This window comes from Syngnathus acus, chromosome 19 (assembly GCF_901709675.1).
Source record: "Syngnathus acus chromosome 19, fSynAcu1.2, whole genome shotgun sequence".
Lineage (NCBI taxonomy): Eukaryota > Metazoa > Chordata > Actinopteri > Syngnathiformes > Syngnathidae > Syngnathus > Syngnathus acus.
In genome coordinates, this window is record NC_051103.1 from 6,841,362 (window position 1) to 6,864,481 (window position 23,120).

General features: G+C 45.4%; 2 protein-coding genes across 3 annotated transcripts; both read left to right on the forward strand.

The window, feature by feature from the left end:
* The first annotated feature begins 1,117 nt into the window (after positions 1-1,117).
* On the forward strand, positions 1,118-7,256 carry c19h10orf90 (chromosome 19 C10orf90 homolog). Of its 2 annotated transcripts, none has more exons than XM_037278812.1 (11): positions 1,118-1,900; positions 2,013-2,079; positions 3,046-3,116; positions 3,433-3,652; positions 3,728-4,315; positions 4,810-4,956; positions 5,095-5,210; positions 5,662-5,818; positions 6,076-6,124; positions 6,201-6,294; positions 6,498-7,256. In XM_037278812.1, exons 1-11 carry the CDS (start codon positions 1,418-1,420, stop codon positions 6,534-6,536), a joined length of 2,031 nt encoding a protein of 676 aa, XP_037134707.1. In that variant the 5' UTR covers positions 1,118-1,417; the 3' UTR covers positions 6,537-7,256. The 2 variants fall into 2 exon arrangements, with proteins under 2 accessions (XP_037134707.1, XP_037134706.1); XM_037278811.1 differs by having other exon boundaries at positions 1,121-1,900; positions 5,089-5,210.
* Positions 7,257-7,363: 107 nt separating this feature from the next.
* Positions 7,364-22,954, forward strand: LOC119138543 (disintegrin and metalloproteinase domain-containing protein 12-like). The gene is made up of 23 exons (XM_037278720.1): positions 7,364-7,730; positions 10,148-10,260; positions 10,323-10,396; positions 12,469-12,547; positions 13,126-13,205; positions 13,275-13,461; positions 14,837-14,902; positions 14,953-15,024; positions 15,082-15,251; positions 15,315-15,399; positions 15,607-15,755; positions 16,849-17,026; positions 17,115-17,204; positions 17,260-17,455; positions 17,526-17,634; positions 17,754-17,952; positions 18,015-18,092; positions 18,170-18,278; positions 18,351-18,486; positions 18,550-18,664; positions 19,101-19,310; positions 22,003-22,103; positions 22,305-22,954. The coding sequence occupies exons 1-23, from the start codon at positions 7,655-7,657 to the stop codon at positions 22,372-22,374; spliced, it is 2,742 nt and encodes a 913-aa protein (XP_037134615.1). The 5' UTR covers positions 7,364-7,654; the 3' UTR covers positions 22,375-22,954.
* Positions 22,955-23,120: the final 166 nt, after the last annotated feature.

The following is a 23,120-nucleotide window of genomic DNA, read 5'->3' on the forward strand; positions in this document are numbered from 1 at the left end:
ATTGATGTTCTCTCGATCATTTTACAGAATTAAACCATAAAACTTCATAAATCACATTTAGTAGTAGTTGTAGCAACATTGACCAATAGAAGCGCTTGGAGCTATAATACTTTACCTTGTCACTTGTCACTAGGCAGACTTTATATAGCACGCAATTGGTTACCAGGCCCAATAAATCGTCACCTTAACCTTAATTGTTCACCTAATTGCTAATCATTATTTGTATATGCCTGACTTTTGTCATTAAGGTATTGTTAAATAAAAAAAATAAAAAAATGGAAATGTAACATTCTTCTACTACAGCCGAAAGTTCCACAACAATCAGTTAGGTAGTATATTGTTATGCGCACATTAGCCTCTCATGCTGTGTGAGGGCCTTCTCAATTATGCACCTCCCGCCTCGCCCACACCCCAGATGGCTAATGTTTTTTTTGGGGGGGTGCTTTTATTCCCTCGTAAAATTATATACAAGCTTTATGCACTATTGCGAGGAGAGAAAACATGCCAAGACAACAGCTTTACGAAGCTTAATATACAAGAGGGGATTAATTAAGGCAATAAAGTATTAAACCACCAAAAGTCATTACAAAATGCACCTATACAAAACGTGCCTATGAAAATGGCAATTTATTAGTTTTACTGGAATATTATTTTATGTTACAAAGTTATTGATGCAACAAAAGGCTATTTATGGCTCATCATGAAAAACTTTTTTTATTTCATTTTGGTCAAAAAGCTTTTGCATTTGCTCTGTCAGCTCTTTTGAGTAATGTCAAAATGTCACAGAGTCTCCCAAAACACGTACAAAAGAAACCCGCCCGTTGACTCTTCCGACCGCTTTGCGAGGGTCACATGGTTCGAACGGAGGCTCCAGGCAAACAATCATCTGATCATCTGCCCATCACAAGATCCCCGGGACGGGCCCAAATGGGGGGGGATTCTCCAAGGAAAATTATCTAACTGTTCAGAAGTCATGGCATAACTAACATTTATAGTTGATTTCGGCAAAGACGCTATCTTCATATGGTATCCCTGGCAACCCAAATGTCCCATGATAACACAATTCACCAAAAAGTCATTTGTGGTTTGTTCTGGAATCATCAAGTGTGCTTTTTCCTCCAACTGCTCCCCCTTCTTGTATCTTCCCATTGCCCTCCCTTGTACTGAATGATCAGCCCTTGTGCTCAGTGACTCCTTTGTTTGGCTGAGCATCATCACACTTCAGCATGCTTTGAGCGGAGACAGCGCCCTGCAGCACCCCGTCCGTCCATTGAAGACTATGTCCGTCAAACATCTAAAGTTGGGCGCAAGAGAAATAAAAGTTGCATCCACTTTGGGCAAGTGTCCTTGATCGAGGGTGGCCTCCGGTGTAGAAGTCTTTCATCGCAGCTTGAAACCGGAGACCCGGTTACCTGAGATGACTCTCCGAAGGCCAGCTGCTCACCTGCCGATGGGCTGGAGGAGATCCGGCGACGAGTCCCACTGGGAGACCCGGAGCTCCAAGGGGGAGAGCTTCTCCTACGTCTCTCGCCGAGACGCTCGGCCGCACAGCGCCATCGAGGGTAGACAGATGGACGCTTGGCTCCACGGAATGCAAGGCGATGGAGAAGCGAGCGAGGGGAACCGGAGACCGTACCGGACTCCCTCCTTCAGCGGCGTGTCGTCCTGCGGCAACACGACGGCAAGTTCTTTAGGCAGCCGGGAGTCTCTGCAAAGTGAGTTCTTTGTCCCCGTGGGACGCAGGGGGAGTCTGGAAAGGGTTCATATCTCGCAGACGTCAAAGAAGGAGCAGTCCCAACTCGGTTACGTCACGCCGGTGAAAACCGGATGGCTCCCGATTCAACGGAGAGTGATAACGGTGGACGAAAGACAAATGGCTTCACCGCAACCTGCTGTCCAGGTAAGGCATCTTCATTCTTTTTAAAAAGTGCTTACTGTGCATTATTTCTAAAGCTTTGAAACTCGTTTGGAGCTACGGCGTGAGCGTTTGTAGATTTTCAATTTCTTCATAGGTGAAACTGAAACAACCCATCACGCCGACGTTTCTGAAGAGTCGAGGAACAGTCAGCCTGCACCAAGGTTTGTGCTCATCCCGCTCACGAGTAGCTAGCTCACTCCAGCAGGATTGATGGAGAGGAGCCTCGATTAGCCGAGAAAAGGTGATCAAAAGAGATAGAGACCTCACGGTGGAAAGATAAGACGAGATGTGAACTAATTGGAAAAGGAGCCCCCCCCCCCCCCCCCCCCTTTCGTCCCCCCGCTAATCTTTGAGCATGGCAGTCCTTCACTCGGCCGCTTTTATCCCAGGGTTGATCCCTCAACCCCGTTCTTGTTCACTCATCGATCAGCCCTGTCGAGACTGCAGAATCAAATGAATCCATCCTGGGCGGCTGGAAACATAAGCAACGTTGAAAGAAGCCCAGAGATGATCAATAGTGAGGTGAATGGCAACCACAGCGGCATCAAATAAATGTGACGCTAATGAGGCAACGTTGGCCAAAAAAAGTCTTTCGCAAATTAGTTTGCTGCCTTTTGGCGAGATTTTGCTTTGTGGCCGAGACACAAATGAGACATCGGGTGAGTCAGATGGAACGCGACGAGGCTCTTTAGCATCTGGTAACATCTTGGAAAACACATTATTCGTGTTTTTCTTACTGCGATCACATTTTGCAAAATAAAAAATGCTGCCATTTTCAAAAGTTGTCTCCTGCTGAAATGAGAACGGCTCCAAAAAGCCTAGGCGAAAGATGCGGGGGCTATCCCCAAACCGTCGCCATAGCAACAGAAGCAGATGGAAATTCGATGCTCTCAAGGAGTTTTCCCTTCCTCCCATCTCCTTCCAGAAGTTAAATGCGGACATTTTCAAATTATTATTATTTTTTGCTAAGCCACGACGCCACCGGTATCTCTGGATTTGACAAGCTAACGTCCCTTATTGACAGTGTCAACATGGGTAGTGTGAGCCAAACACACATGTGTATATCGAAGACAGAGAAAGACGTGCACATGTGACCGTTTGTTTTGCCTTGATACACTTTGGCGTAGACGGACAAGCCGAGAGGAGTCCGCGTAGGACGTGGCAGACTCCCAATCGCTCGTCTCCTGTCATCAAACAGGTACCTGACACGTGTGTGTGTGTGTCCACATTTTTTTGTGTCTCTTTGCTTTCATTGTCATTCTGCGAGGGTTCAGTCACATCGGCCTCGCTCTCTCGCTGCCTCGGCCGTTGTGTCGGGTTCAGAGTCATCTGACTTGAAAATAAACAGTAAGAGCCCTGAAGGAAGGCCAGGCAGCTGACTGACCCGCATTTTAAAAAAAGAAATCCTCACACTGTCAAGTTGTAATTAATGAAGCCTTGGTGTTTTTTCTGCAGGCTAGCATAGCGCCTGCATCAAGACAGCGTCCCCAAGCTTGTTTTCATCTCAACTGCAGGTTCTGGACAAACAGGACTGCGCTACCAGCCAGCAGCGAAGGCCTGGAATCTGGAAAACGCTGAGAAGAGGCTGGACTAATACCAGGCTGTCAGGGAGTGGCTCTGCTGAGATCTCTTCAGGCCCACGTGAGGAATCCCCTCTGGTTACAAGAAGCAGAATAGAAGAGCCCTCGCGGAGAACCTTTGCCGAGTATGGTCGACCTGACTGGGTGCAGCAAGGTGGTTCTCCTCCAATGTAGCCAATGTTTCAAACTTTGTGTGTCCATTGGTCTTCATTCTTATTTCTGTCCTTAGACCCCCCAAGGCAGCCAAGAAGAGTAGAAGAACCCTCGCTATGTAGTCCACCTGCCTCCACCGCGACGCCCCCCTTCCAGCCGTACAGACGCCACAGCTCGCAACCGTCGCACATCCAGACCACGTCCACGCCCGCCACTCTCATCCCTCACAGCAAAGTAGGATTCTCATCCATCACCATCTCCAGTCGGAAAGTCAACCGCTCGGCCAGCTTCACCGCCGCCGACGACATGAACCCGAGGAAGGCCACCATCGTTAAAGTGACCGAGCAAAGGACCACGGTCAGCTCCGCTCCCCGAAGAAAGGCCGCAATTATCAAAGTGACCGAGCTTAAGGAGAGCTACAGTCCGGGAACTCGCAGCGGGAACGGATTCGCTCCAGTAGAAGCCGCAACAACGTCTCCGCTACAAAACGGCAAATCTCCTCCGGCGGAGTTCTCTGAACAAGAACCCAAGAGAGCGGCTGTCAGGAAGTGGAGCTTGGGGCTCCCTCAAGAGAGCTTTGAGGAAAGCCCAAATAAAGACCACCAGGGGGCGTTTTCCGGCAGATGGAGCTCGACTCCATGCCTCACCCTCATTCAAACGCCGGGTACGCTTCTTTGCGTCAGCACTTTTTTTCTTTTCCACGTTCTCTGCCAAGGTCTAAAAAGACAGCCGCTTTAGATTCCTAGATTCCTTAACCCACTGTGATTTCGGCCCTGACAAATCTGCGACTAGTAGGTCCTCACTCGTGTCCTTGCGGGAAAAGATGTTACTCAGCGTGATGCCCTCGCACTAACAAATCTGTTTGATTATGCAAACGAAGCAGCGGGAGCCAGCGATGTGCAGTGAATAAATATTCTTTCATCGCATCGTCAGCTGTGGCCCCAAAGCAGCCTCATATAAAGGACACACATTATGTGATATATTAGCTGACAAAAGTACGTGCGAGTCTCAAGGTACTGAGAATATACAAAAATGAGTTTAATGAGTTTAGAACCAAATTGATATGTTGAAGAAGAATCGAAGAACTGATGTTGGCTGAAAATGTCACAAACAAACTCAGATCATTATTTTATTTATTTTTCTTGGCTCGCATTGCAGAGCCTCACCAGTCTCCGGAGGAAGTTCTGGCCCGAAATGCGGCCGCCATCATCGCCAACATCAAACTTCAAAGGCAACTGAGTATGAAGAAAGCGTCGCCCTGCAATCCAGAGGAGGATTCCTCCGCCTCCCCCAAGGGAAATTCAGGTGGGATTATTTACTCCTCTAATGTAATCATCACTTCCCACCCTTAATAAACATTGATCTCGCTCACAATGACCAGAAAATGGAGCAAGCGCTGCAGTTTTGCTTTTGTGAGCATAATTCTCTCTCCCTCAGCGACAGACGGGGGACAATGCACAAAGGCACGCAACGACGTTCCCATCCGGGATGAGTCTCGCGCCCAACCCGCACCGACCATTCCCGACCTTCAGAAATCACATCACTCTGTTTCTCTCCAGGTGAGAAAACTGATGTTGGGCCACTAATGGCCCCCAGGCCGTAGTTTGGACACCCTGATCCGATTGTATTTTAGCAGCATGGTGATTTTACACTCAGGCAAAAGCCATATCAAATACAAAAACACCTCTTTGCCGCCATCTTGTGGCACCTGAGGGGAATTACAAAGGCTCGGAAGCCCAATGGCACCGTTTTATCAGCTTTTAAATCAAAAGTCCAGCAGAAATATGCAGCTGTCGTCCCAACGAACAAAACACCGCAAATAGAAATATGGGCCGCTGTTTTGCTCATTCGCAGTGGTTGTTAATGGAATCACACGCGGCTGACTTATTTATAGACTTCCTTCGTGAGGAATATCTCGAGGCGATGTGAAGCTGGCATGCGAGGAAGGAGCTTTTATAAGCGATTTTTTTTTTTCACAAGAAGAAAAATATGATTTGGATATATGTGCAGGAGGCACTGCGGAGGTCCAGACCACGCTTCATCGCTCGCTCGCAGGAGCGCGTGCAGGAGATGGCGAGGAGGGCCCAGGAGCGGAAGAAGCGCTCCAGATCGGGAGGCCCGCAAACATCTGCCACTCGCAGCCAGAGACAGGCCCGCTCCAGCAACGGTAAGAGGAGACAATACCCCCAAAAGGTAAAAAGTCCGGTTTGTAATGATAAAGAAAAAAAAAGTACATTTTGGACATTATTAGCTCATATACATGCGTTCACTGCCGTCTTGTGGCCATTGTGGAGTATTACAACTACAATTTCCATTGCTGCATTTTTATACGTTTTACATAAGATTTAAATATATATATATATATATACTTGATATAAAATACATAAATATATATAATATATAAATATATATGTTGTGTTCCAGATAATCTGTTCAAATCCAGGGAGGGAGCCAAGGAGCTCAAATCAAATCGGTCAGTAATTTTTGATGTACGCATGTATTAATACTAAATTGGAGGACTGTTGATTATTTCCAAATCCGTATACCAGGCCAATAACAGATGTGAGAAGGCAAAAAGAGGAAGAGAAAAAAAAGAAGGAGGCCTGTTTGACCAACAGACAGCGAATGGAAATTTTCAAAAAGGTACCCAAAAATATTACATTTGATACATTGGTGTACTTTCTTCTTTTTCCGCTAGAGGGTGGTGTTGTCTAACATTTGCCAGAATTTAAAGCTAAGAACCCATTTTTTGTTTGCTGAAACAATAACAGGGTGGATGGATGGACGATCCTATTTTTTGTGATTATAATTAATTTTACTCCATACTCATATTTTCTCATTTCTAGAAACTTTTGGATCAGATTCTACACAGGAGCAGCAACTGAATGGCGACTGACGGGAAGTTCTATGGATTGTATCAGTGATGATAACAATAACAACAATAATGATAACAATAATAATAATATGCAAATCGCCATAGACAGGCTACTGAAAAACACAGATGTTGCTGTTATAGCACACAAATGGTGCAGCAACACATGTAGGCAGACACTAACGATACCCAGAGGCATATATTCTTTATGCTGTCTGAAAACGACTGACTTGCTTATGCCCATCCCCACATATTCGTATCATACTGCCCCAACTACGATATTATGAATGTCATTTTCCTTATTAAAAAGCACACACACTTGTTGCACACCGCTCATTGCGCAAAACAAACGGCCATCACGTGGCGCCAGCGCCAAGCTGTGAGGCGGCAAGATGGCTGAATGTGACCTCGTTGCCACGTTTTTAATGAAGAGCGACCGACTTGAATGGCGTCTTTGTCCCAGCACACACTGGCCCTTTATTACACAGCTCAGCCAAAGTGCATGAATGTGGCAACTGAGATATTACATGCAGACAAGCTATTGTACTGTAGATCCATCCGATGAATCAAGGTTCCGTTCTAATTTTGACCAATGGGGGAAAATCCGTTTTGACACAATTTTTCTGATTCATCAGTGCAACATGAAGCCACCTCCCATTTCCAAGAGTCAACGTGCCACTTTACAATGCAAGTGAAGTTGTATGTGGAAATCTGAATAAAAGATATTTTTGGATAACGTGGCCCCTTTTTTTTAAGATCCTCCTTGTGTAGGGCAACACCTCTGCTTGAAGGAGCTTTGCCAAGGGGAGTGGGCGGGCTTTAGGACCACGCGTCACGCAAATGGTCAGTCACTCACAAAACACTTGAGCGGCTGCAGCGTCTTTTTCTCTTTCCTTTCCTTTTCCTTCTGTCAAAATTTCCGTCTTCACTTCCTTCCACTCGCACCTTTTTTTTTTTCGCACGGACTCCCCTACAAACGACTCGCCGTGCACGGGATTTCCCTTCCAACTTGGATACGTTTCGCGACGTCATTTGACGCGGTGATGCTACTGATGATGCTGATGGTGGTGATGAGGATGCTGAGGATGAAGGTGACGCTTCGGCCGCACTGATCCGCGCGCGGGCAGCGGCATGGCCGGCGGAAACTTAGGGCTTTGGACGGCACTTCTGGCGTGTGCGTGCGTGAGCGCGCATCAGCCGACGGGAGGTAAGACGCACGGCCAGATGGAATGCGCGCGCACGCGTTAACCATGCAAAGAATGTCCGATAGTCGCGTGTACATTTTAGTCTATGAGGACAGTGCATGGAAATGGAAATAAATTCTCGGTATTGTACTATGGAACACAATAGAAACATTAAATGGCATCTTTTATGTAACCTATAGAATATTAATAAGAACTCAAAGTTCGAGAGTAACTCATTTTAATATTGTGGCTAATTATCAGAAAGCAGCAAGGAAAAAATGTTCAGAATGAAGAACTAATAAAAGAGTAATAGTAAAATAATCGACATTTTGTTACTCGTGGTTTGACTAACTGCCTAACAGACGAGTGACCAGCTCACATAAAACTCAACCATGAAATGACACCATGCATTTGCTTATCCGATGCATGTGGCGCTCGCTTGACTCCCTCAATGCGCACTTGATGAGGCGGCGGCCCCCCCGCGTGGAGCCTGAAATGGGATACGACGGGCACATCAACAAAGTGGCCCTAATTACAGACATTAAAAAAAAAAAGGCGTACAAGGACACACGCCAATGTCACGTTTGAGGATCTGGAGAATCTGTCCGATTCTTGAAAAGAAAATGTCTTTGAAAAGTAGGAATGCGTTTGATGGAGGGAGGCGAACCTCAAGGAGGGAATAAAGCGCATATGGAACAAATCAGGGAATAGTGATGAGTTGAAACTGGCTCAATGGTGAGTTGAGACAACAGAAAGAAAGAAGGCCAACCCCAGAATGATGAACGAGGAGGTTTTGTGCAATCCAGGAAAATTTCTCAGACGCAACTTTGGCAACATGGGCTCACAGTTCTGAAGTTCAGGTTTGAAAATCAGGCAAGCTGAATTGAGAGTGCTTGGCTGTGATTGACAAGCATGTCACGGCGCTAACAAATGATGCTAATTGAAAGAGTAGCTTGATGGATGATCCTCTTTCATAAACGTCCTTCGCGGGCAAAAACAATCAACTCCAATTGCCTCCGCCCGTCCCCGATTATTTTCCACCGCAATTAATTATGGCACACAAGCTTCCATTGTTGCAGGGCGAAAACAAGACAACACAAAATCGCATTTGGATTGATTTCTCTAAAACGAATATGAAGAATGTTTTGCTTTCAGCGATTGCTAATTCAATGTGACTGTTTTAGATGAGCCAAACCGCTAATTAGCTACGCCAACTTGGTGACCTGGCACAAGCAACCAGTGTGTGATGACCAAACGTTCACACCACTAAAATCTCGGTCCACCAACTAGCACTGATTTATTTTGCTAATATAAACCGGAACAAGGTGTCTTTGTGTACAATAAAAGAAGCTTATCATGCGGCGAGCCCGACTCTATTTGCCCGCTTGTTATATTGAGCGTGTAAATAAAACCTAGAGTTCCTCCTGTGTTTATTTTTTTATGCGGCAGGAGAACAAATGAACACACTAAGTGTTTTTGCCACTCAGGAAACTTTGAAGACTTGTCGAAATCCTCCTTTGTGTTGACAGACACCAACCTTCGCCACCTCTAATGATGGCCGAGGTGGGGGGGCAGCATGATGAACTCCACAGAGAGCGGGAGGTGTTTTTCTTTTTTTTCTCCCGCTGAACAAAGCTCAGCTGGGGAGTTATTAATGCTGGATAAAAAGCAGACTCAGCAATTAAGCAGTGTGAGTCATGGGAGACGGGAAAACGGGGAGAGCAAATTGCGCCGTGCATGTCGACCTTGCCGAGCCAGGGCGGTTTATTAAGTACGGAGAGAAATAAAAAAAAAAAAAAATGACAGCAGGCCGTAAGACCCTAGACTCGATTTACCTTCTACGTTTCGGCTCAGATCTCATTCAAATGAACGTGATTCTTGGTAATGAGATTTTTAAAAAAAAAACTTGAATCATCTCCCAAAGTTGGAAGAAGATTGCTTGTTCCGTTCTTCTCTCCAACTCGTCAGCTGAGGATAAATCCCGCGTCTAGAGAGCCGAGCCAAGTTACACGTCAAAAGGCTCGCCGGCTGTCGCGGAAACGCCCTCCCCCCCTCCGGGTTTCGACAGAATGTTATACTTGGAAGACGACGGGCGAGCAAACGTTCAATTTGGCATGTTGGCCGCCGACGGACCCCCGCTGCTGTTTGGAACTTTTTCAAACAGCGAGGGAGCTGATTACCACCGCGGACTTCTCTTTTCCCTTCAGTCAGACAATGTCTGCCTTCTGAGAAACACGCTGACTGTTTGCGTAAAACATTCGATGAATTTAAGCCTACCAGCCGTCACTATGCACATATCCAAAGAGAGAGCGAAAATCCTGTTAGGAACAAAACTAATCCCTGAAAGGCATCCTGGACGATGCTGCAAAACATCCTTCTGTCCGTTCCCCCATCTTGGTTTCTATCTCGTGGAAACCAAACTGGCTTTTTTTCTTTACAGGGAGTCGGGCCGGTCAAGGCGGACCCGGTGCCGAGCAGCAGCGCTACGAGACTACGGTACCGCTTCAGCTGGTCGGACAAGAGTGGAAAGCGATGCACCTGCTGCAATCTCAGGTGAGGCACGCCGCATCCTAAAATGGCCGCCTCCGACTAATCGTACCGGCGTCGCTCGGCAGAATCACCCGACGTCGCTAAAGCTGCGGATCGAGGCGGAAGGTCGACAACTGCGTTTGACGCTGCGCAAAAACCAGTAAGTTACACCCTCCAGCCTTTACTCGGAAACAAAGCGGCAAGAAAACAAGTCCTCTGCTTTCATTCAACCCCCCCCAACTGCCGATGTTGTCTGTGTTTGGACATCTGGACTTTATCAACGGCGCAGAGCCGAGCCGCCGGCGTACCAGACGAGCTCATAATAAAGTCAGCGCAGCAGGTTCACGCCGGGCCTCGCGGAACAAACGGCAACATGACATTTTGCTAGACGTAGCCAAAGTTCAACAGTCAAACTTGATGACTCGGCACAGTCCGGTAAGTCAGCTCGCTCTGCAAGGTCAGAGTCGTTGCCCCGAACGCTTGGCCTGCTTTTGCAATTAAACGAGGTGAATGGACTTCGTTGTGTGCGCATAAGCAGCCAATTGAGAAACTCAAGAATGCGCAGACCTGCCTGCCTGCGTGTGTGTGTGTGTGTGTGTGTGTGAATATCTCGCTAAATCATCTCGGGGTGTCATCGCCTCCCCCTCCCGATTGCAATTATTTAATCCTTTTGTTGAGGGGGAGGTATTCATCACCGCCAGGCCTGTAATTGGGATACCTCGACTCATCTGTCCTCCAGACGCTGCACAGAGATGACACTTAATTGATTTCCAGGGGCACGCCTGAACTCGGTCGCATCAATCTCAAGGCCGAGTGTCACTGCGATGATTGCGTAGCCTCCGATGCTAATGGCTATCGCGTCCGAGCGTCTCGCCGCATCTCCACGCCAGGCGGGTGTTAAGAATAATAACGAGGCCGTCGTAATAAATGGAGCTGCCGTGACGAGTTGTCTCAAACATTTCAAATGATTAGCTTTCAAATAATTATTCACGTGAGTCACAGTTTTCGAGCAGACGTGGCTTCTGCTGACTTTGGGAGTGCAAAAAGAGATGAACCTGTCTAGGCAGTGTTGGGAATGAAGTGTTGGGATCCGAGTAATCGCTGGGAATTGTCTGCTCCACTTGGCACTAATGTCAGACACATCGCAGCCAGCGGGACTGGATCGCTTCCCGCGCTTCTGGAAAAATTATTCAGTCCCAGCCCAGTTTTTTTTTCCTTCTATGTGAAACCGTTCACAACTTTTTTCCACAAGTGAAGCCGGGATATTATTAAAAGCACATTGCCTCGTGAATCTCTCTGACGGCTTTTATTGTGCTAATTGGCCTTCCAAGATGAGCTTTTACGGGTCACATAACTCTTTAAATGATTTCATCCGCTCCGCATATTTCCATTTGATCCGCACCGAAACTTTTATGCACTTGATGCCCCTCACATTTGTCACAATTACCTCGGAAAATGTAGTCAAGAAGTCGCCGGGCTTTGCGCCGTCTGGAACAAATGAGACGCGCCGTGGCCAAAGAAACGATGGAGTTCGGAACAAGAGTAATGGCTGCCGAGGTGTCGGTGCGCAAAAAAGGTCAATTAACAGTCGGCAGCGCTGAGGGATTACGACGTGCCACGCCATTTTGTCTCGTCTGCTTATCAAAGCGGATGACAAATTGCCAAGGAGGGACCTGACTAATTCCTGGACGTGTTCAGTCTGTCCTCACTCCCGTTGCAAAACTTTTGTTAGTCTCCCCCCCTTCGTTTTAGTTGTTGTGCGGCGAACTTGTTTTGGCTTTCCCCTGCTGTTGTTTTCCCCCCATCGAATAGATCAAAAGCGTCTCGAGTAATTTGAACTCTTCAATCTGCTGACAATGTGTTTTATGGCCCAATGTGTTTTATTTGTTTGTTCCTTTTGGTGCTATTGTGTCTAGCATCACATGGGCGAATGGATGCCCAAATGCGTCTCCAAAAACAATGAAAAACGGGGCCCGCCGGTTCCATTTATTGTGATGATTTGCAGCGTTGTCAAGATTATGAAAGTGTAAATGCATCTCTGACTCACCTCGGGGTCACTTTATTGATGGTGAAATGCTTTTTTTTTCAATTTACGTATCCTTGAAGCGGCGGCGCCTCTTAAAAGGCATCTTAAGAGATCTTCCTTGCGGGCCCCACAGCGCGATTGATTTTTTTTGCGGGTGCCCCTCAAGGTCATCGCTAATCATTTGTTGTCTTTGGTTTTTATTCTAGGGGTCTGTTTGCAAGCGACTACAAAGAAACTCATTACCTACGTGACGGCACCGCAGTCACAGGGTCGCACAACTCGCTGGTATGGAACTTTTGGATCCTGTTTTATTTAGAACATCAGTGACGATTCCAGCCACACCGAAAAGAAAAGCTGGAATCTTACGAGAATGAAGTTGTATTTATTATAAATGTATTTATTATTATAGATTTTTATTTTAACTTTTATTTTATTATTTTTATTATTTGTTTAATTACAAATTAATTAAAAATACATATATTTATAATATATAATATATTATATTATATAATTATTCATCATTATAGTGTTTATCTAGAAAGACTGTTTTTATTTGAACAACATTAATATTTGATGAGTCCGATGAGGTTAGAGAAGCGACTGGCAGTTTTTTGGGGGGAGACTTAACTCATTTATAATGGATCTATGCATAAAAAAGCATTAGGTAAAATGGAAGTGTCAAATTGCCGACTAAGTGTGCCTGAAAAGTCAAAAGAGATGAAATATTCACCGCTTGGTCTTGTTCTCGTTAAAACACGCATGCCCGGCTTTTCATTTCAAATCCAGACGTCACTGCACATCACTCTCGGGCTTGAATTTTGAGTTTGAAGCCTGGCTTTCAAAAAGTGTTCTACTTGATTAAGGCTCACTGCTACTACCACGGCGAGGTGGAGCGCCATCCGGACTCGGACGTCAGCCTGAGCACCTGCAACTCCACACTCAAGTGAGTCCGCCGTTCTTTCGGGATAAGCAGAGTGTTATTATTAGTGCGAGTGACACAAATTGTACGCAGGGGCTTGATATCAGTGGACGGCAGATCGTACATGGTGGAACCAGCAGCCCACGGCACCCACGGCACTCACTGGATCTACTCAACGCAACACCTCCACCTTACTACCGGCACCTGCGGGCATCTGTCCAACGGGTCGGAACCGGTCGCCCTGCCGGACGGCGACCCGTTCAAATCCTTCAGCACCAGGGTGAGGATTTCCTAAATGTTACACTCCGCAGTCTCCACTTTGCTGCAGTGGCTCATTTTTTAAAAAATGGCCTTTTACAATTTCGCCTCGCCTGAATTTGACCCCGACGAAAATCTGCATGGTAGATACCGCAAATTATTCGTGAGATTGTCTTTTTATATTTCTATCCCAGCGCCGCTGAATTATTCAACCGGCCCTTCCGGTGGGTCTAATGGCGACCATTAGTGTTACGGCGCGCCGGCAGACGAAAAAAGCTGCGGGAACGGTGCTAAACGACGGCGCACGCATCTGCTTTTAGCTCGCCCACCTCACCCGACCTCTTTTAGAGATTGGGACTCCACGCTGGGCGTGATCAATGGCCACAGGCAGGAAACGCTTACCATTCCGATCTACGCATCACGCACGTCAGGGACTTTCCCCCCCCCCAAACGTGATTTCCATCTCTTGTAAATCATTCCCTTGGATGCGTGCATGTTTGTCGGGACAGACGCCAAACATGTGGCGCTTCAAAACGCTCTTGCACAATTCTCCCTTTATTGTTACGACATATTCCATTAATTGCTCGACGATGATTAAGCGCAGGCGTTACAAATGTGATTATTTCCCTTTGGGAATCCAAAAATCTGACTTTTGTCCTGACTGACTTCAAGAGGTCAATTAAGGTCGCATGTATTCACAAGTATATGCAAAACACAACAAAGCTGCTCTATAGCGCCAACTACTGCCAAGGAGGACTCAATACATTTTAATTTGCAACTTGCAAGCTTTGTACAATATGAAAAGTTTCTACGAAGCATAACACGCAAACACAATGGACGGATAAAAAGACAAGTGGTTTTGCCCGAGAGCAATGTGTCCACACGGGTGTTTTTGATAAGCTGTGGGACTTCTTTGATAAGCTGCGCTGAGGCTGCTTGAGGCAGCTGAGATAAGGGGCGTCCTGGAAGACGAGGGGGGGGGGGGGGGGTTGGCAAGAGAACACTCATCCTGAATTGCTCATGAAAGGTGATGCTACACGGACGTCTTTGCTGTTATTTCCGTTTTATCGGGGCATTAACGCTCTGAGGCGCAAACAGTCCCTGCGGTAAAAAGTTGTCAAAAAAGACCTTAATCTTATGAAAATGGAAGAAGGCCCATTCCGATGGGACTTGAGGGAAGGCAATATGTTGTTTTCCGATGTTATTGGAACAACAGCTGTGGGATTCGAGTTCGGAAGTTCGACACGTCGCGGCCGCGGGGTTGCCAGCCGTGGAGAAAGCAGGAAGGCTTTTGATAAGAAGCGAAGGTTGGAAGAGGTCCGCAATGCTCGGCCAATCAGAAGCAGGTCACACCGATGTGTTATCACCTAGCAAAATAACAATTTGCCCTATTGCAGCACAAGCGGCACATCCAGAGCACCACCAAGTACGTGGAGCTGATCATCGTGGCCGACAACCGGGAGGTAAGCGCGCCGTCGCCAATTTCCTTTCCATCCCCGACGCTCGGCCTCAGTTTCAGAAGCAAGGCAAGGACGTGGAGAAAGTCAAGCAGCGTCTGGCCGAGATTGCCAATTACGTGGACAAGGTGAGCATCCGATCGGCGCAGATTCAGATGATTCGTGACTAAGCGCTTCTGGATCAGTTCTACAGGGCCTTGAACATCCGCGTGGCCCTGGTGGGGCTGGAGGTCTGGAGCGACATGGACAAGTGTCCCGTCACGCAGGACCCCTTCACCACCCTGCATGAGTTCCTGGACTGGAGGAAAGTCAAGCTGCTGCCTCGCAAAGCCCACGACAACGCCCAGCTCATCAGGTCCGATTCAACTTTCGAAATGGAATGACTCCAACCTCAAATAATGATGTTCTCCTTCCTCAGCGGGGTGTACTTCCAAGGCACCACCATCGGCATGGCGCCCATCATGAGCATGTGCACGGCCGAGCAGTCCGGAGGTATCGTCATGGTACGTCATGTTTCCGATGTAAACCGTAACCTGTCATTAGCTTGGTTTTTAATTCACATCCAGATGTTTCTCCACATCCCAGATGGCACAAATTGATGACACACATTTATTAGGCTCACCTGGAGAACCGTACAATACATCTGGTTGAAGATACCCAAACGCGTGCTCATTTCTGCTAGCCCATCTGAAGCTCCGCCTCCCTTTCAGGATCATTCCGACAACCCCCTAGGTGCGGCCGTCACGCTGGCCCACGAGCTGGGCCACAACTTCGGCATGAACCACGACACGCCCGAGCGGGGCTGCGGTTGCCGGGTAACGGCGGAGCGCGGCGGTTGCATCATGACTCCTTCCACCGGGTGAGCGGCCATTTCTAATGCCGTTTTTAAAGCTCATTTTCTCTGCTTTTTGCTCACAAACTGGTGTTTTGGAGTCAAGCGAACCCTTCAAGATGAACTTTTTGGGAATAAAATATGAATACATCTTTTTGTCAGTCTTGGTAGATTAAACAAAAAAAGTTGTGTCTTGTTCCCGGGCCGGCCACTCTCGCTTTATTCTCAGCCAGTCGCTATTCTTTGACACACATGCAAGTTTAATGTCGGAAAAAAAATCTCTCCGTGGCGACTGATAAATACTTAAGAAGCCTTGCAAAGCGTCTCCTTCTGCACTTTTTCTCCCAAGTTGGCCTCTTTTTGAATATCCGGCGTTGTTATTTGCACGTCAGCTTTGGAATACGACGACGTGCTAAACATAGGAATATTAATCAGGTCCAAATAAGACGTGACGTTTATTTGCGGCGCAAATAATCCTTATTGCTTCACGTGGCAGTGTGTGCTTTTTAAATCCGGGATTAAGGCACTAGTGTATTCAAAGGCGCAACTCTTCTATCTTTTGTTGGCGACATTTGCACCCCCCTCGCGTTTGGATGTTTTGAAAAGGCCGCGAGGATTAACGCACGCGGGCTATTGTCATCGTTTCAGTTTTGCTCATCTGCTGCACAACAGAGAACCCCCGCATAGTCACAGATTTTTTTTTCCTGGCCTCTAATTAACATGGATGCTTTATGATCATCTGACTACGTTTTAGCTTTTCTGTCGGAATATTTAAAGGGTGATCGAATGCGACGCTCGGTTTGAACTTTTGGGTGTGCCTCATCTCAGTCGGAATATGCGGGGGCCGCCTTTTGTGTTTACTTCTTTATCTGTTGATAGCATCGCACAGATGTCATTTGAGGAGGAGGTCAATACAAAACTATGAAACAGGCGTGGACGCGCTATCTCATCCAGAAACAAAATTAAAAACACTCCATCATGCATGCATTTCATATTTAGTCGTATGACAAAGAATGTGAGCAAGTCATCTATTTGGACTTACCTTCTCTAAAAGACTTCAATTGTATTGTACAGTGTTAGAAAAAGACAGGGGTGTGTAGACTTTTGCACCTGTGCACAGGTATCCGTTTCCTACCGTGTTCAGCAGCTGCAGCAAGAAGGATCTGGTGGCCAGCTTGGACAAGGGGGTGGGCATGTGTCTCTTCAACATGCCCGAGGTCAAGGTGCTCTACGGCGGGCAGAAGTGCGGCAACGGCTACGTGGAGGAAGGCGAGGAGTGCGACTGCGGCGAACCCGAGGTTTCCAATTCTGTGGAAATATTTGATATTTTGCAGCACAATGGAAAGTGGATATACAATACAAAGCGGCAATATGTTGTGTGGGCAGGAATGCCTGAATCCGTGCTGCAACGCCACCACGTGCACCCTGAAGGGCCACGCCGTGTGCGCCCACGGCCAGTGTTGCCACGACTGCCAGGTACGGCGCTCCGCCCACCTCCGCCGCCAAATGCTCACATGCTCGTCTTTCGCAGCTGAAGCCGGCGGGAACGCCGTGCCGCGAGTCGGGCAACTCGTGCGACCTGCCCGAGTTCTGCACGGGCGTCGGCCCCCACTGCCCCGCCAACGTTTACCTACACGACGGCCACGCTTGCAGCGGCGCCGACGGCTACTGCTACAACGGCGTGTGCCAGACGCACGAGCAGCAGTGTGTGACGCTGTGGGGGCGAGGTAAGGGCAGAAGGGGAGAGGGGGAAGAGCGCACCCCCGCTCGGCCGGCAATGACTTTTCGCCGTTGTAGGTGCCAAGGCCGCGCCCGGCATCTGCTTTGAGAGAGTCAACTCGGCGGGCGATCCCTACGGCAACTGTGGCAAAGACGCTAAAGGATCCTTTGCCAAATGTGATGCACGGTAAAGCATCGTTCTTATGCTTACACTTTTTCGCACCGCAACAACGAGGCGCTCTAAAGTGTCCGACTCCATCTCAATGGCTTCTGCAGGTGTCCCTAATCCTGCGTCCGTTTTCACAGGGACGCCCAATGTGGTAAAGTCCAGTGCCAAGGGGGCGCCAACCGCCCCGTCATTGGCACCAACGCCGTCTCCATAGAAACCAACATCCCTTTGCAGGATGGCGGCCGGATCCTGTGCCGCGGCACACACGTCTACTTGGGCGACGACATGCCAGACCCGGGCCTGGTGCTGACGGGGACCAAGTGTGGTGGCGGAATGGTGAGAAAACCTTGACGGTCCATTTGGTTGTTTGGAGGGATCACCTCAGTGTTCTTCTTCAGATGTGCTTAAACCGCCGGTGCCAGAACGTCAGCGTTTTCGGTGTGCACGAGTGTGCCGCCAAGTGCAACGGGCGAGGGGTGAGTGCACAATGGCGTCACCCCTACATCCATTCATCATCAGATTTTGGGAATAAGCCTCATCCTTTTTTTGTCAGGTGTGCAACAACAAGAAGAACTGTCACTGCGAGGCGCACCGCGCACCACCTTTCTGCGACACGTCCGGTTTCGGCGGCAGCGTGGACAGCGGTCCCGTCCGACTGGCGGGTAAACTCAAAGGTCACGCTTATCTCATTTTGCTCACTCCAAGTCTGATCCGGGGCTTATTTGGGGTGACAGATGGCATCCGTGTGACGGTGGGTGTCCTGGCGGTGCTGCTCTCCTTGGTGGGCGCTGCAGTGGTGGTGTGCATCAAGCGGAAAAGTCTTCGGTGGGTGCTCTCCAGCACCAAGAAGGACCCAACTGACAAGCTCAGGTATATTTTGGAAAGTCAATTGCGTGTCCTCTTGTAGTTGATCCCCTGATGTATTTTCTTTAGATCTGTAAAGGCCTCAACGGGTGCGGCATTCACTCCCAAGCGGGATCAGCCGACGGGTGCGCCGTCCCCATCTCGACCGGCGCCGCCTCTGCCCCACAGCGCCACCATCTTCAAGGTACACTGCATCCCCGTTTGGTGGTGATGATGTCATCACATGGCGGGACATGCCTCACCCCCACCCCGATATACCCCCCACACACACACACACACACACACACACACATCCAGCTGCTGCGTATTAGTCGAGTTTGTGTCATGTGGTTCTCATCATGGAGGTTTTCCCGAGGATGTTTGAAGTGGAGTGCGGTGCAGGTGAGGTCATCCTCCTCTTCCTCCGGTGGTCGTGGGAGGAGGGTGGGGGGTGGCCACATGAGCTCATAAGTACTCTTCCAACATCTGGTCCAAACACTAAGAGCTCATATTTTGGCTTGGTTCGGCCTCTTTTGCTGTGGGTCACCTCACATGATGATGACCGGTCCCAGTCTGTCCCAAACTTAATACCAACACTGTTTTTGCCATGAGTTGTTGACAATTCTCCATCTTCACCATAGCCCCCTCACAGGGGGGGGCCACAGCTCCCGCCACCGCCGCCGTACCCGTCGCACAGCCTGCACCGCTTGCCCCAGTACCAGCCGTTCACGCTGAGCGTATCCTTGGGCCCGGCGCCGCCACCGCCCGCTCCTCATCTTCATCCTCACGTTCACGTGGCGGTGGCGAGAAGCACGGCTGGGGCGTTTGCCGGCCTCAACGTCTGCAAGACGGTGAGCATCCAAAAATAAGAATTACAGTATTTAAGGTTATATTTATAATTTACAGTCATTAATGAAGAAACTAATTCGTTCATTAAATCGTAAATTAATTTCAAAGTAGTTTTATTATTTATTATTATTTTGTACGTGAGGATAAGTGGTTCATATAATGGATAATGTATGTGTTTAAATGTTTACTATTAATTTATTTTAGGTGGAAAAGAGAATAAAGTATAAAACAAAGTATAGATTACAATTACATTTTAGATATAAATATATAAAATATAAATTTGATGATCGAAGAAAATGTGTGCTTCGTAAATCCTGGACAATGTATGACGTGTAGTACTGAAAAAAAAAAGTGGCACTTAAAACACTCCCTCCATAGACTTAATGATAAAGATCGCCCTCCTGTGGAATCGTCCAGGTATTGCACTCTGTAGTCAACAAGTCTATGGAGGGATCGTTTTAAATAATAATAATATATATTATATTATATATATATATATATATATATACATACAATTATAATTACAATAATTATAATAACTATTATTATTGTCATTGTCATTATCATCATTATCATTATTATTATTAGGAATCATATAATAAACATATATATATATATTTATATATAAAATATATATAAAATTATAATAATTACAATAATAACTATTATTATTGTCATTGTCATTATCATCATTATCATTATTAATATTAAAAACAATTCCTCCATAGACTTGTTGACTGGAGTGCAATACCAGGACGATTCCACAGGAGGGCGATCTTTATCATTAAGTCTATGGAGGGAGCGTTTTAAGTGCCACTTTTTTTTTCAGTACCACACGTCATACATTGTCCAGGATTTACGAAGCACACATTTTCTTCGATCATCAAATTTATATTTTGTATATTTAAATTTAAGATGTAATTGTAATTTATAGTTTATTTCATACTTTCTTCTCTTTTCCACCCAAAATAAATTATTAGGAATCATATAATAAACATATATATATATATATATATATATATTTATTTATTTATATATAAAATATATATAAAATTATAATAATTACAATAATTATTATTATTGTCATTGTCATTATCATCATTATCATTATTAATATTAAAAACAATTCCTCCATAGACTTGTTGACTAGAGTGCAATACCAGGACGATTCCACAGGAGGGCGATCTTTATCATTAAGTCTATGGAGGGAGCGTTTTAAGTGCCACTTTTTTTTTCAGTACCACACGTCATACATTGTCCAGGATTTACGAAGCCCACATTTTCTTCGATCATCAAATTGATATTTTATATATTTATATTTAAGATGTAATTGTAATTTATAGTTTATTTCATACTTTCTTCTCTTTTCCACCCAAAATAAATTATTAGGAATCAAAGTCAAAGTCAAAGTCAAAGTCAGCTTTATTGTCAATCCCTTCATATGTCAAGACACACAAAGAAACCGAAATTCCGTTTCCACCATCCCACGGTGACGAGACATACAAGTAGGCGACACAAAACAAAAACAAGAATGCCCAAACCATAAATAACAAATAATAAATAAAATAAAATAAAATGAGCGATGAATAAATAACAGACCCATTAAATATGAGGGGCAAAACCGAGCCAGTGTGCATACAGCAAGAATCATATAATAAATATATATATATATATATAAAATATATATAAAATTATAATAATTACAATAATAACTATTATTATTGTCATTGTCATTATCATCATTATCATTATTAATATTAAAAACAATTCCTCCATAGACTTGTTGACTGGAGTGCAATACCAGGACGGTTCCACAGGAGGGCGATCTTTATCATTAAGTCTATGGAGGGAGCGTTTTAAGTGCCACTTTTTTTTTCAGTACCACACGTCATACATTGTCCAGGATTTACGAAGCACACATTTTCTTCGATCATCAAATTTATATTTTATATATTTATATTTAAGATGTAATTGTAATTTATAGTTTATTTCATACTTTCTTCTCTTTTCCACCCAAAATAAATTATTAGGAATCATATAATAAACATATATATATATATATATATTTATATATAAAATATATATGAAATTATAATAATTACAATAATAACTATTATTGTCATTGTCATTATCATCATTATCATTATTAATATTAAAAACAATTCCTCCATAGACTTGTTGACTGGAGTGCAATACCAGGACGATTCCACAGGAGGGCGATCTTTATCATTAAGTCTATGGAGGGAGCGTTTTAAGTGCCACTTTTTTTTTCAGTACCACACGTCATACATTGTCCAGGATTTACGAACCACACATTTTCTTCGATCATCAAATTTATATTTTGTATATTTATATTTAAGATGTAATTGTAATTTATAGTTTATTTCATACTTTCTTCTCTTTTCCACCCAAAATAAATGAACTATTCATCTGAGTTTAAATAAACATTTAAACACATCCATTATCCATTATACGAACCACTTATCCTCACGTACACAAATAATAATAAAAATAAAACTACTTTGAAATTATTTCAAGATTTAATTAATTGATTCATTTGTTCCTTAATGAATTAGAAATATAACATTTAGAATTATATAATAATAATAAGAACAATTAGCACACGTTTTCTTCTATCAAGTTTATGTTATTAAATTTGATGTCATCCTTTTGTTTGTTTTCCCCTTGCGTCAGGAAGCAGAACGGCCTGGCCCACCTCAGAAGCCCCTACCTGCAGACCCCCGGACCTCTCACCCTGCACTTGGACCCAGACCCAGGCGCCCACACCCGGCAAAGTGTGTTCACCAAAAACATATTCCACTTCATACATTTAAACACAACAATGGATCACTGCATGAAATAGTCTATTTTATAATATCACAGGGCCCCTGGGCGATGGCAGCTTGAATAGAAAACAAGTGCTTTGGCACCTGTCATCTTGGGGCATCTATAGGCAATTAACAAATATTAGTTCCTTCTATTTGTGTTTTTGTCAGAAGTGTGGCCAAGCAGCCCGCCACGCTACCCAAGCCTCGCGTGGTGGCCAACGTCAAGTACAGCAGATGATGATGTCACAGCGGCGGCGGTGAATTTGTTTGCACTTAGGACCGCCTTCAAAATGGCGGCCCTGGCACACCTTGGTGCTAAAAGTTCAGGTACACGCAAATGAACTATTTATCTGTCTGATCCCTATTTATTTGTTGCCACGCAGTGCACTGTGCCTGACACTTTTTTTGTTGTTTTATATTAAGAGCCAAGAGTTACAGCCATGTTTGTTGTCTTGTCTTCTCTCATTTATGTTTAAGAAAAAGGTGATTGTTATGAGCGCTTACCTGTGAGCAACCTTGACTTTTTCCATTTTAGTCATTTGGTGTGTGTTGACAGTCAAAATTGTTTTTTAAATTTTGTTTTTTTAGTGAAACATCAAACGAATGACAAAAAAAAAACATCAATGTCTAAAATGGGACTGAACTTTTGATACAATTGAGGCTGTGTCCATGCACTATTTTTTACTACTTTTTGCTTTTTCAAAATATATATATATCAGTGTGCATGCACGCGCGCACGTGTGTGTTCCAGGTGAACACATGTTTTTCCAAGCCAAATGTTTGATACATTCCATGTGCAGTAAAGACTGTCCAAAGTGTCCTTTTCTTTGTGTCTAGTCATTTTTGGTGCAATCGTATCGAATTCATGTGACAAAAAAACAATATTTAACATCACATTTAATTGCCTCTGATTTCAAAATATTAAATATTTGACTTTTATATTAACTGAATTTGCTCCACAATAATTGCTTTATTTGCATGTAG